This window comes from Canis aureus, chromosome 29 (genome assembly GCF_053574225.1).
Source record: "Canis aureus isolate CA01 chromosome 29, VMU_Caureus_v.1.0, whole genome shotgun sequence".
NCBI lineage: Eukaryota > Metazoa > Chordata > Mammalia > Carnivora > Canidae > Canis > Canis aureus.
This window is the reverse complement of record NC_135639.1, coordinates 24,583,237-24,597,017: the sequence shown is the minus strand read 5'-3', so window position 1 is coordinate 24,597,017 and position 13,781 is coordinate 24,583,237. Positions and strand designations below refer to the sequence as shown.

Sequence of the window (13,781 nt, the reverse complement as noted above, 5' to 3'; positions counted from 1 at the left end):
CCAGGTAAAAATTAGTTTCCATTTGCTTGGATGTGTCACTTATTGAGAGAGGGCTTTTACTTATATTTTTTTCTCTAACATAATTACCTTAAGGAAATAAATATGTACAGAGACAAATGAGTAGACAGACTAGTCTTTATCAATGTTTGCTCAAATTATTGCAGTTTAGAGAAATGGGAATGCAGAACTGAGATGCCTAAGAAATAAATCTTCCTTTGTATGTAGTTTTTTTAGTTCAAGAATCTGAAAACACCTTACAAGCAATTAAACTTTAGGGTACAAATGGGAATTCTATATTGTTTGTTGGTTAAATTCAACTACAAAATTATGATTTGCTCTGGGTTCCTAGAAAGCCCTTTCTTGTAGTTCTACAAATGTGCACATCTTAGTTTTTTTTTACCTATTCTCTCACACTACTTCTAGATCTCTGTTCTTCCTGTGTCATATTTCTTAAAAGACTAACTTTCTTTACTTCCTACTCCTGATTTGTTCTCCAGCTGTGTGACTTTTGCTTCCTTAGTGTTATTGCAAACTCTCTAAGGTCATGGTGTCATCCTAATAGGCCTCCCCAAGGCCCTTTTCAACCCCTCTCCAGTTTTTTCTCATTGCCCATCTGGTATCACTGACCACTCATATCATGCCTCCCTTTTTGGTTCTTTTTTTATTTTTAAAGATTTTCTTTATTTACTTGACAGAAAGAGAGAGAGCACAGGCAGGGTGGGAAGGAGCAGAGGGAGAGGGAGAAGCAGATTCCTTGCTGAGCAGGGAGCCCAATGCAGGGTTGAATCCCAGGATCCTGGGATCATGACCTGAGCCGAGCGCAGATGCTTAATGAACTGAGCCACCCAGGCGCCCTATGCCTCTTTTTTTAAACATTGCCATTTCCTGGCTGGGGGACATTCAGTTACTCTCTCTTGCCCCTTTTCTTTGGGTCATTCTTCTTTGCCTCCCCCTGATATGCTGACTCTCCCAAAGATCTCGTTGTCCTGGGAGATAGCCTCTTTGGGGGTTGATAGAGCCACTCTTGTGGTTCTAGCCATGACCAATCTCCATTTCTAACTTCAGTTCAACTCCTCGATAGCCCACAACACCTCAAGCTCAGCATATCCAGACCCCACTGATAATCAGAAGAGAATGTGGGAAGAGTTTCTTCCCCCCTCTCCACACTCCTTCTTTCCTACATCCTGCATCCATTACCACCACCTTCCAGCCCCCAAGGTGTCCATATTAGAAGCCTTGGAGTCTTCTTGGCTCTGCTCCTTCTTTTCTCACTTGTCTGATCTTTGACCAAATCCCACTGATTCTACCTCAGGAATGTTATTATATCTACCTCCTTTCAATCCTAGTTGCCTTAGGTCTACCTGTTTTCATCTTCTGTTTATCCTGGTGCCCTGAGCAGTCCCCTTACTCTGTTGTCTGTCTTACTGCTGGAGCTATTTCCCAGGCATGCCTCATCCTTTCCTCCCAAACCCCTAGCCTGAAACCTACCTAGGAGCCCAACCTCTTCTCTCCACTGCTCCCTCCCAGTGCACGTGCTGGACTAGACTCACTTCTCCCCTGTCCTGGCTCTGAACCTTTGCCTAAAAAGTTTTTCTTTCTTCTCTCTGCTTGGGGAAAACTCCTACTCATTCTTCAAGCAACAATTCAAATGACATCTTTGTGAAAATTCCCCTACTTCCTACTTTTACTGGCCACGACACTTGTGCAAACCTTCTATCGCTGCCCTTGTCTCTCAGTCACATGATTGTAAGTTGAGGTAGAGAGAGACTTTCCCTTCCTCATTTGTCTTATTATTTGTATTCAAATGCCAGGCACATCCTAAGCCTTTAGCCAGAGTTGTTTTGAGGCACTTTAATAGAATCTATGGTTGTAGATTGTAATCAGACTGTATGTTGCAGACTGTAATCAGCGTGGCACTCCAGAGTACCTTAGGATGGTCCCAAGTTCTCTTGACCATATGCTGGTACAGGCACTTTCCATGTTGTGATGGGGCTGTTTATCTCCCTTGTGGTTATGCTCTTCACCAGGAAAAGGAGAAACTCTATGTGGAACTAAAGCACATCCTGGCCCGGCAGCCTGGTCCCGAGGCTGCAGAGCAGCTGCAGATCTATCGCCACACGCTGCAGGAGAAGACCAAGCAGCTGAAAGTAAGTGGAAACCTCTGCCTTTTCCTGGCAGGTGGACAGCCTCACACCAGGGAGCTGGATGAGTCCACTGCCTCAGTTCAAGGAGCCAGTCTCCCAAATGCCGCATGCCACAGAGGTTGGCTTTAAATTTTTTTTTTTTTTAAGAATTCCAGTCCCAGGAGAAACAACCACATCTCAGCCTTATTCCCCTGTGTCTAGACTAATAGACCCCACGGTTCTCTGTTTCTGAAAGAGGGAAGTCAGCAAATAGAGAAAAAGTTCGAGAGAGGATGATGGCAACAGAATGGAAGTTTGGGAGATGGGGTGTGTAGGGATGATCTCAAGATGAGTGAGAGATCTTGGACAGTGGGAAAGAACAGAGGAAATGTTTCAACACCATCATCCACTGAAGCGGAACACTGTGCCGAAGGAGGTTTTTGCTCTTCCATTCCACCTGCAATAAATGTTCAGAAAGCACAGGCTAGTCCCTAGCCCCCAGGGCCTTCCTTCATGACCATCTCTCAAGTAAGTCGCTATGAAGGAAGGTAAAATCATTTTAGAATTCTGTTAGCATAAATTCCCTTCTAAGTGACTTCAGAACCTCAGCTGGGGAGATGGAATGTTTTATTATTACATGTGCCTTTTAAAAGTTTTCTCAAAAACTGTGTGTTCCCATCATATCTGGAGCTGTACCTCCTAAGCAAGTGGTTAAGTATTCTTGGCATGTCAGGGAAGTCTTATACACACACACACACGCACACACACATACACACACATGCATGCACAGAATGTAGCACACACCAGCTGAGTTCTGGCACTTATCTGCTGCAAGGAGGGTAATAATGTTGCCTTTCTGCCTGGGGTAATGTAGATGCCCCCTATAGTACTAATCCTTTCACAAATAGGACATTGTAAAATCACCTCCTCCTACTTTAAAAAGGCAGATGAAACAAATGTGTAATTAGAACATTAATTTTCAACTTATCACTCACAGTGTTTATTGCATATGAGTATCCTGAGATGTAATTTGAGTTTTGCACGAGGCATAATCTTTTGATTATTTTTATCCTTTTAAACAATTGTATATTCTAAACAAAATAAAAGTTTATTTTCTCAGGAGTGGGTATAGATTAGAAAAGCACACGTCTGTCTTCACACTGCTGTCAGAGAGCTACACTCAGCGCTAGATTGCATTATATGGCTCACAGGAGCCCTCTGGTATTTTAACCCCTTAACTCAAGAAATTCAGAATTTCACTCTGATGAAATGTGACTCCTGGTGGAAGAGGTTCAGAGGTGGTGGACCTGAGCCTGTCTGCTAGTTTGTCCTCATTTTCTGGGCTTTTTTAGGAAACACTATATTCATTGTTTGGAAACAGAGTCTTTGTTCCTAATTTTTTAATGATCAAGGCAGGTTTTCTCCCAACATGAAAGTCCTATTCTTCAGCTCATGATAGCATGGTCAGAATCGTTTTCACAGCCATTAAGGGAGAGAGTGCAGAAGCAGATGAACACTCAAAAGACAAAGATCTCCCTTTTGTGCAGATTTTTAAAATAGTGAGCAAGAGGAAAAACAAATTCGTCTATTGTGTGCCTCTTAGAATGGTAACCTTTCTTCTTTCTCTTTGGTTTCTGTGGGGTGCACCCCTAGCTTGGGCATGCTTTACACATCCTGTTCAGATGAGTAAATTCCCAGTCTTCTTGCTCAACTGAGACCAGTAGCATTTATTGGACAGTACAGTGGAAGAGGCAGAAAATCAGGGTTCCTATTACACGTGCTTTAGCTCCCTGCTTCTCTGAGGTGAATGTTGCCATGCTGGGAGAAAGAAGGAACCTGTGAAGAGTCCCAAAGAGCACAATAAAGAGGTGATAGACATTTAGCAGAACAGCAACCTAGGAAAGCATGTAAGCTGAATGCCTACTTAGCGGTGGTGGCAGCAGGATGATTCTGGAATAATTTTTACTATAATCTTCAAATGAATCACTCTCCCTGGTGAGGACTTCCCTGAATGCTCTTTAAAAAGGCTTTATTTGTTTATTTATTTACTTAAGATTTTATTTATTCATGAAAGACAGAGAGAGAGAAGAGAGAGAGAGAGAGAGAGAGAGAGGCAGAGACACAGGCAGAGGGAGAAGCAGGCTCCATGCAGGGAGCCCAAAGTGGGACTCCATCCAGGGACTCCAGGATCACTCCCTGGGCCAAAGGCAGGCGCTAAACTGAGCCACCCAGGGATCCCTAAAAAGGCTTTAAAAGCAATTTTATACTGCATGCTTGGGAGTTTTTCTGTCTCTGCTCACAATATACCTGAAACACATTATATCATTCGTGTGTGAGCCTGTTGAATGTAGCCCTAATAGTTCTTTTAAGCAGAGTTCTTTTCACCACGTTTGCCACTGGATTATGAGTCTTCAGACCTCAGTCAGATTTTTACCTCCATGCAGATCTTGGGAACTGACAACTGGCAGAAGGGATTGGATTAGCTCTTACACTTGGGCACGGGTTTGCATCTCTAGCTTCACTGAGGTAAATGGCAGCAGGATCTTGTCTCACTGCATATCTTCTGCTTTTTTTGGTTTTTAAAGATTTTATATATTTATTTGACACAACGAGAGAGCATACAAACAGGGGGAGCAGCAGAGGGAGAGGGAGAAGCAGGCTCTCTGCTGAGCAGGGAGCCCGATGTGGGGCTCGACCCAGGATCCTGGGATCATGACCTGAGCCAAAGGCAGACACTTAACCAGCTGAACCACCCAGGTGCCCCTGTGTATCTTCTGCTAATGCTGCTTTCTTTGTCACTTTAGGTTTTGTCTTCAGAGTTGAATATGTATGAATCACAGAGCCAAGAATACAAATACGAGATCGAGAAGCTTACCAATGAACTGATGAACTTAAAGAAGAAATACCTAGCTCAGAAACGTAAAGAATACATCCAGAGGTAAGAATTAACTAAATGTTCTTTTAATTTAGTTGTGCCTATTTCCTGCAGATAAGAAAAAAACCGGCAGACAGGCACAGAGTCAAAGAATCCGCTGGGGTAAACGAAGTCACAGGGTGAACAAATGACATTCTACAGGTCCCCACTGGTTTGCGTCAGAGCAAGATGCATGTCTCATCTGATACTAAGGCCTCTCCTTAGGACTCTAACCAGTATCTGTTATTCTCTACTCATCAGTGGACCTCACATGGAGCAGAAGAAACATAGTGTGATTTTTTCCCCCCCACATTGTTCTCATGGTTTGGAGATGAACATGCCATAACAATGTTTGTAAATGAGGTTCTCAATCAGGCTTGTATGAATGAAAGCGCATCTATGTTTAAAATCACAGGTACTTTTGCTAAGGGGTATAGGTTTGGTAAAGCTGTTCTTGCCACGAATGCAGTGCAGCTGTGTCACTGTAATGATGAGTTGCTCACAGATAATTTTTACCTATGTTTTAGATGATCTGTCTCTGAACTGTCTTTATGTCTAGTAACTGATTTCAGTATCTGCTGAGGCATGACGTGAGCTCTGATTCTTCTAGGAGATGATAATTTGACTTGAGGTTATCATTTTGCATTTCAGGATGCCTACAGGTGGAAGGGTAGATGTCTCTTCATTTGGTTGTCATCATTTGCCTAATGCTAGGGTGAGAGAGTAGGCCTGAATGAATCATTGGGTTTGAACCTTGGCTTGCTGTATGGCATTACCCAACTCACCTAGTTAATTCTGTAGTGGCTCACATCGTGTGCTTAAGTCAAGTTGGGTATTTCATCCATGTGGGTATTGTGAGGACATGGTGAAAGGGGTGCCTCTGCCTGTGATTTGTTCGTGGCAAACAACTATTTACAGTAACTAGATGCAAAGTGATTTGCTGGGAAAAAGTTGCCCTGCTTGTAAATCAGAATATCCCCCTATTCCACATTTAGATGCCAGCTTCTTGGTAGAATAAAATCCTGCTAATTTCACTGGGTCTCTCTTAACATGTGGGTCTGGCAACTATCTGATTCAGAATAGCTGGTGGGATTTGTTAAACATTCAGGCTCCCAGGCCCCATTTCCAGATGTTTGCATTCCATGGGCTCTGGATGAATTTACAGTTCAGTCACTCCTCAGGTGATCCCCACACATGCTACAGCTGGAGAACTAGTGTATTAATGGTGTGAATCAGTGCATGTTGGGTGGAGACACTGTGGTTTCTGTTAGGACACCAGGATCATGCTGAAGGCTAGTTCCTACGTAGGGCACATGCACAGCTCAGTGGTCTTTGAGAGTTTTGATCATACACTCTTATCAGTACAACACTTTTGAACTTGTAGTCTCCCATGTATGGGCATGTACATTAAATATATATATTTGTTTTCAATTTTAAATTGAAAATTTTATTTTAGGAGAGTTTTATATCTCCAATATATTTTAATTTGTAGAAATTGCAAGCAAAATACTATTGCCATTTTTTCAGTGATTTTTAGTAAACAATTTTTTTTTTAATTTTTGAAAGACAAAATAGGAATAGAATCTTAAATATCTTTTTTGCACTTCCTGACAGGTCATCTTACTCATCTTTTAGAGTACATGCATCCATTTTGGAGACCAGCAATCTAGTTCATATAGTAATAAAAAGTCAGTTTAGGGGATCCCTGGGTGGCTCAGCAGTTTAGCGTCTTCCTTGCCCAGGGTGTGATCCTGGAGACCCCGGATCGAGTGTCGCGTCAGGCTCCCTGCATGGAGCCTGCTTCTCCCTCTGCTGGTGTCTCTGCCTCTCTGTGTGTGTCTCTCATGAATAAATAAATAAAATCTTAAAAAAAGAGTAAGTTTAGCTAAGTAGTTATCTTTCCAGAGCTGACTAACTTCCCCACCTTGGCCCTAGAGTTTGGTCTGTTGACTGTATTGACTCCTCCCATACACTCGCCACGCAGTTTTCTGGACACAGAAACACTGTTGAGCCAACAGAAATGCCCTTCTGTTGGTTTAGTCCCTCCCAGTGATGCATCCACTAGAACTGCAATGCCACCTGGCCTAGGCCACTCCTGGATATTTGAATTAAAATGAATTACGGTTAAATCAAATAAAAAATTCAGTGCTTGAGGTGCACTAGTCACATTTCAACTACTTAATAGTCACATGGAGGTAGTGGATGCAGCATTGGGCTCTAGATAGAGAGCTTTGCCATCATTACAGAAAGTTCTATTGGATAGCACAGTTATAGAATCCTTGCTTTTACCTAAAATGCTCATTACTTATAGCCATTCTGACCTGGTTAGGGCATCATTGGTGGTTCCATTTTGGTGGGGATCCATATACTGGAGGTAGACAGAGAGAGGAGTTCACAGGAGAAGGGCAAAAGGATTCAGGGGCTGAAGGAAAGTATGCTGAGGCAAGAACAGGGGTGCCCAGAGGGTGTGGACTGGAAGGCAGGAGGCTGAAGGGGGCCAATGTGATGGTCTAAAGATACATTACAAAGGCAGTGGGCATCATCCCATCAGTCAACTTAGGGCAAGCCAGCAGCGGTTAGCAGAAGTTCCTTCAGAGAGGGAAAGTTACTGAATTGAAGGCAAGAGAGGGCCAGACAAGGGGGCTGCCTGCATCCTCCAGCCATCAGGGATGCAAGTTGCCAAGTACTTGAAAGAATCCTCTTTACTGGATCCACTTAAGGCTAAAGCTTTTGTCCTACTTATGGAGGATGATTTTTTTTTATAATAATGAAATCAATCCTGCTAAGAGACTACTGGATTGATTAACTAATCATCTACAGGTTCTTTCCAAATGGAATAATTTAGAATAATCTCTGTGGATGTTCTCCCTACACTTGCTCTTTATAAAAGAGTAACTCATGCCATTTTTACCTCTAAGCCTTCTTTCATTTTTCTCAAACACCCTTTCATCATGTTTCCATCCTGACCTGCACCCTCACCCACCTGCCTCTGGTTCCCTTTGCCCAGGCTGGTCTAGAGTTTGCAGAACTAGATAGATTCTTTCCCCAAAGGTGGAATTCTCTCTCCTAAGGTAAATCATTTCTAGTTGTCAAGTCTAATTGGTTTTGGTCTTAGTCATTAGCTTAATTTTTATTTTTAAAGAGAGCCCAGAGATGTTTTCCATAAGACCCCTAAATACACAATAGGGAATTTGTGTAAATTTAAGCTACCTCTGCAGGAGACCTGAACGTGTGAGTGTGTGAATGTGTGTATATGTACGTGTGAATGCCTGTGTATATGTGTGTGTATTTAAAGGAGATCTATGTAGGAGATACATTGTAGATTTTAGGATAGAACTTCCTTTATCTATTGCCAAATGTACTACCTTATTTGTCCTTCTTGTAACTTAAACTATTTCTAATAATAACTGCTGCTTGTCTAAAGTTACAGGAAAATTTGTATTTTATGAATATCCAAGTTTGATGAAGATACCTTGTGTGTGTGTGGTAAATATTTATAAGTTTCCACTGAAACTTTGGAGTATAAAAGTTGGTAAATGATGAATTAGTCATTATAACTGAGCCAAGAGAAAGATTCTTCTGACTGATCTTTGGAACTAAACAAATGTTTTATAAAACAGGAAGATGATTACAAGTCGGAAGTCTCAAGTCCATAGTGATTGAGTTATAATGAGGTCTTATGTCCACATTTAGATCAACATTAGGAGGGCACATTTAATTGTGTCTTTCCCTAATTCTATGTGTTATCAATGAACAACTAATTAGGTTTAAACAACCACCTTGTCTAAAACTGGAAGCTTTAATCAAAGCAGTTTTTAGTGGCTAACTCACCCTAGGAATTTAGAGAACAACAAACTTATAAGCGGAAAAGGATGTTAAGGAAGTTAACTTTCCCCTCCTGTCTTTCAGAAATAAGGACAGAATATCCATGGATAACACCTTCTCAATGGCCAAGCCAACTGGCCCTCGTTTTACTGGGGGTGGATTTCCCCTCAGCAAGCCATCCAAAGTGAAGTCCTAACCTGATGAAGCTCCTGGCTTGGTGCATTGGAACAGCTCATGAAATTCGCTTCGAAACATTTTGGAGGAATCTCTTTCAAATCCCTTGGATCCCAAATATTTAGAGAAATCAGTGTTCAAATTCCAGGATGAAAAGAAATGTAAAAACTATCATCATCATGTACATTTAAGAGTGATGACATTCTACTCAGTCCTCATGGATATTAACAGACTATAATTATATCATTCAATTAGGCTGATGCATTGCATAAAGCAGATCTTTTGTTACTACCACATTGATTGATTTGAAATGCACCACATATCTAGACACTCTGTTATAGATGAAGTTTTGGATCTGGATTTCTCTATTATAAACATTGGTGTGTAGGTTTTACATTTTAAAAATATTTTTGAAATGCAGTGTGTTCTTATTAATAAGAATCTATTTTAATTATTCCTCATTAACAAGTCATTGCATGAGGTAAGGGAAAAAAAGACAAACTCTCAAGTATTTACAAAGTATTTTGAGAATGATTTCTATATGGAATTTCTTTTCAGGCCTGGGGTATGAAAATCTTTTCCAAAGAGACATACTAATAAATACTTCATCATAAAAAATAAAAAAGAACCTTTGTAGAGATTTTGATCTTTGCTTTGGTAGAGTATGTAATTAAAGTTTAAAAGTACTTTGAGAAATGTTTAACATAAAGATCTGATTCCGAGGAACCAAGACTTTAAAATGAGGGGCTTGGGCTGACATCCTCTGAAGGCCTGGTGTTTCTAAGACCTCCCACTTGGAGAACGGAGTTATGTAGGACAAAGATCTTTCAGGCTTCAGGCCAACATTAGAGTCATTGAATCCATTGTATTGTCTTTCTGTTGAAGCCACAATTATGTGGACCTCAGTTCAAAGTTCCCTCATTAAGAGGGTCCATTCAGGAATATTATGCGAGGAAAATCTGGTCATCTCTCTCACAAGAACTTGACCTCTGCAATTTTTTAAATTATAGAGGAGTAAGCAGCTCAGAGATAAGGACAATATAAGTGGATCATTCCATTTTGCTATGGGACCAAGTTTCCCACTGCAAGGAACAGGAGACTTAATGACCCCAGAATGCTTGTTCAGATTATAGAGAGGTGAGATTTTAGAGGGATCATCTGCATATTTTGCCGTCTTTCTCAGTTCACCCCCAGAAACAGATCCATGGTAGTGATGGCTGTGAGGTCATTTATTATGAAGTGATCTCATGACTAACAATGGAGGAATAGATCAGAGAAGGGGAAGAAATCATCAAGGGTGCAATCTCAAGTCAAGTTCCATGGTGGAAGACTTCAGCTACATTTCTCAAGGGGGCTCTGGAGACAATGGAATCTCAGCTCAGAGTTGTCCCGGTGGGGGAAGAAAGTTATAAGGCAGCTGGGATATTTATAACCTCTATGCCATGCTGGCAATCATTGGTCAAGGACTGCTCTGAAGGAGTCCTTCTGTCTGCAGGCGAAGCAGGGTCTGGCTGCCTGGGGGCGGGCGTGAGACAGAAATGGCGTTACAGTCAGCAGTGAAAATGCTAAGGGCTGGGGGAAGGGGGTTAGGCAGTGCCATGCTCTGTTGCTTTTCCTGCATGGTTCCGGGAGAAGAAGGACAGATGGGAATCACCCTCCACTGTAGCTTATGACCCTGTGGTGAGGTGTGGTCGTCAAATTTTGTGTGTCATATAGGAGTGTGGAGGACAGGTGTGGACCCTGGAGAATTTGCCAAGGGAAGCTTAAACCTAAGAATCACAGTGGGACCATTTTCAGTTTTGAAAATCACTGGTGATATCTTACAACAGGGCCATCTTTTGTTTAGACAAAAGACTTGCAGGTAAGGTAAAGCAAGGTAGTTATTACACATGTACACCACTGGATGTTTTCCAGTCAATTCAAGGACATTTTGCAGTGTGTCTATAGCCAACTTCCTTCTGAGTCCTTGGGTGGCTTTATAAGAAGTTCACTTCTTTACGGAAAAGAGGTCTATGAATCTTGATCTATCCTAGCATGGTGAAAACTTTGGAGGCAGATGCTGGGTTTGAGTTCTGGCATATCATAACAATGAGTTGTTTTGAGGATTAAATGAATTAATGCAGAGGTAAGATTAGAACAATATCAGGCACAAAGTAACTTCAATGAATATCTGCCATTATTATTGCTATTACATAGAGATAACTTATGTTTTGAAATTAGAGAACAATGTTTGTGACAATATAATGTGGGGATGAAGTTGGATCTGGTAGTGTGATTTATAGTTGAATATCTTGCAGAAATGCCACATTGGGTACCTCATGAAAAATTCTGTATATATTTTTTGTAACTGTGATCTGGGGACAGACTCTTTACTTCAGAAATCAGAGCTTCCAGCCAGAGGGAAAGAGCTGGTGGCCTCTAGCTGCCATCTCTGTTTTTCTCCATGGGATAGAGAAGGGTGGTCAGCCTCTGTGGATGACAGAGGTCCCATGAGCCAAGATGGCACAATCCCCAGGAGATGACAGGGCAGCTCAATATGGCTCAGTCTCCTTATGTTCATGTAGAAGGAGTAAATTAAGGCTTGAAAAGGTGGAAGGTAATGCCACTGCTTCTCATTTACTGCACACCCTGATAGCCGAGGGTATTATAAGCAATAACTATTTAGGTGTAGGTGTTAACCACCATAGCCACCGTACAAAAATGAGTTGTTAAAAACACTGAGATTTGCAAATCATTAAAGATAACTGTGAACTCACATTGCGCTGAGGTGCTTTTAAAATCACAAATTTGAACTGCATTGTAAAGCAACATTAAGAGATCATATAGTAGCATCATTTTACCCTGGGATTTTCAGTTTCAGAGAGAAGTCATGTTGCTAAACTAGCCATTGACTCTCCACTGGGCTGATGGGGAAGCTGGTAGAGTTTCTCTGTGGATGGAGAGAGACATGATAAAGGGAACTCGCTGGTCATTATTTGCTGATCATAGCTTCTCAGCAACTGCTCTTATAGACAGGTTTTTATCGTGCTTACCTCTAAAGAAATTGCCTAGAGCAAAGGTTTGTTGCTGTGATAAGCCATAGAGATGGAGGTGGTTATACTGAGAGGAGGCAGTAGCAAATCTCTGGTCATGGGCTGTAATTTTGCTATAAAAATTTATCCGGGGTTGATAATTATCATTTGATCTCCTGGCTTGCTCAGTCAGATTCTGAAGTTTGACTTAGGCCAAGATACCCATCAGGTAATACTATATAATGAATTTTGAGCAATGTGGCATTTCAGGGCCTGGACTACTTGAGGAAAGATACTAGGTCTCTTAGTAAACATAATCAATTATATGGAGATCTAGTTGGAATAGGAGCAAAGGGGGGGCATTTTAAAATATTAAAATGGTAAAATAGTTTAAAAATATATCTCACTATTTTCTTTGTAGTGGATGGGAAATATTTTTATGGCATTATCCATTTTTAACTCCTAATTCAATGCTGTTTTAGTACACCATTTCTCATATCTATTATTTAAAAGTTCCATTAAGATTTTGAAACCCGTTAGAATTTTATAACAGTACGAAATGTGGTATCAACAGGGTGCCATTTTTCTTTTTTATAATTAAAGATTTTTCCCCTTTATTTTAAAGTGCCTGATTGAAAATATGGGTAGAAAGTTAGAAGATACAAATGAGCAAAAGGAAGAAAAGGGCATCATCAATCTCACCATCTATTGATAACTGGTGTTTTCTGGGGCCAATGTTCCTCTCATTCATATGGATTGGCAATTCCAATTGTTCATGCCCATCATTTGTTCTGACTGATTGATGGTTAAAATTCCCAACTGTTAAATGTTTTGAATGTTACATTTGAAATTCTACAGTTTCATAATCTTGAGTATATATTTCTGGACTTTTAAAATAAGCATATGTAAATATATATATATATATATTTTTTTTGATAGTATAAGTGAATTTTATTTATTTTTTTTTATTTTTTTTTATTGGTGTTCAATTTACTAACATACAGAATAACACCCAGTGCCCGTCACCCATTCACTCCCACCCCCCGCCCTCCTCCCCCTCCACCACCCCCAGTTCGTTTCCCAGAGTTAGCAGTCTTTATGTTCTGTCTCCCTTTCTGATATTTCCCACACATTTCTTCTCCCTTCCCTTATTTTCCCTTTCACTATTATTTATATTCCCCAAATGAATGAGAACATATAATGTTTGTCCTTCTCCGACTGACTTACTTCACTCAGCATAATACCCTCTAGTTCCATCCACGTTGAAGCAAATGGTGGGTATTTGTCATTTCTAATAGCTGAGTAATATTCCATTGTATACATAAACCACATCTTCTTTATCCATTCATCTTTCGTTGGACACCGAGGCTCCTTCCACAGTTTGGCTATCACTACCAACACCAAGGAAATACAAACGATTTTAAAAACCTATTTTGTTTTTTTTTAAATAAAAGATATAATTGAGATATAATTTACGTATAACAAAAGCACATATTTTAAGTATAAAGGCTACTAGGTTTTACCAAATGCATATACCCAATAATTACTGCCACAATCACCACCTTCCAGGAGTGTCCTTATGTCCTTTGGCATTAATATTCACAGTCCCCATCCAACCAAAGCAACAATGGATCAGTTTTTCATCATTATGTATTAGCTATATCTTTCTTAGAATTTCATGTAAGTGGAATCATACAGTATTTACTCTGTGCCTGTTTTTTTTTTTTTCATGTA

At 40.6% G+C, this 13,781-nt stretch overlaps 1 protein-coding gene and 1 long non-coding RNA gene across 3 annotated transcripts in view; one reads left to right on the top strand and one right to left on the bottom strand.

Annotated features, from left to right (window-relative positions):
* Positions 1 to 9,679, top strand: part of CFAP58 (cilia and flagella associated protein 58) — a 99,163-nt gene extending 89,484 nt beyond the window's left edge. Inside the window, exons 16-18 of the mRNA XM_077877724.1 lie at positions 2,028 to 2,147; positions 4,928 to 5,061; positions 8,947 to 9,679. Of these exons, the coding sequence (XP_077733850.1) occupies positions 2,028 to 2,147; positions 4,928 to 5,061; positions 8,947 to 9,058 (366 nt within the window). The 3' untranslated portion in view covers positions 9,059 to 9,679. The remainder of the gene's footprint in view (positions 1 to 2,027; positions 2,148 to 4,927; positions 5,062 to 8,946) is intronic.
* The window catches only part of LOC144301152 (uncharacterized), a 40,552-nt gene that overhangs the window by 2,451 nt on the left and 24,320 nt on the right, over positions 1 to 13,781 (bottom strand). Inside the window, exon 4 of one of the 2 annotated variants that reach the window (XR_013367953.1) lies at positions 3,452 to 3,959. The exons of the other annotated variant lie outside the window; for it this stretch is intronic. This is a non-coding gene — a long non-coding RNA (uncharacterized LOC144301152). Of the gene's footprint in view, positions 1 to 3,451; positions 3,960 to 13,781 lie in introns of those variants that run through there. 2 annotated transcript variants of the gene reach the window in all.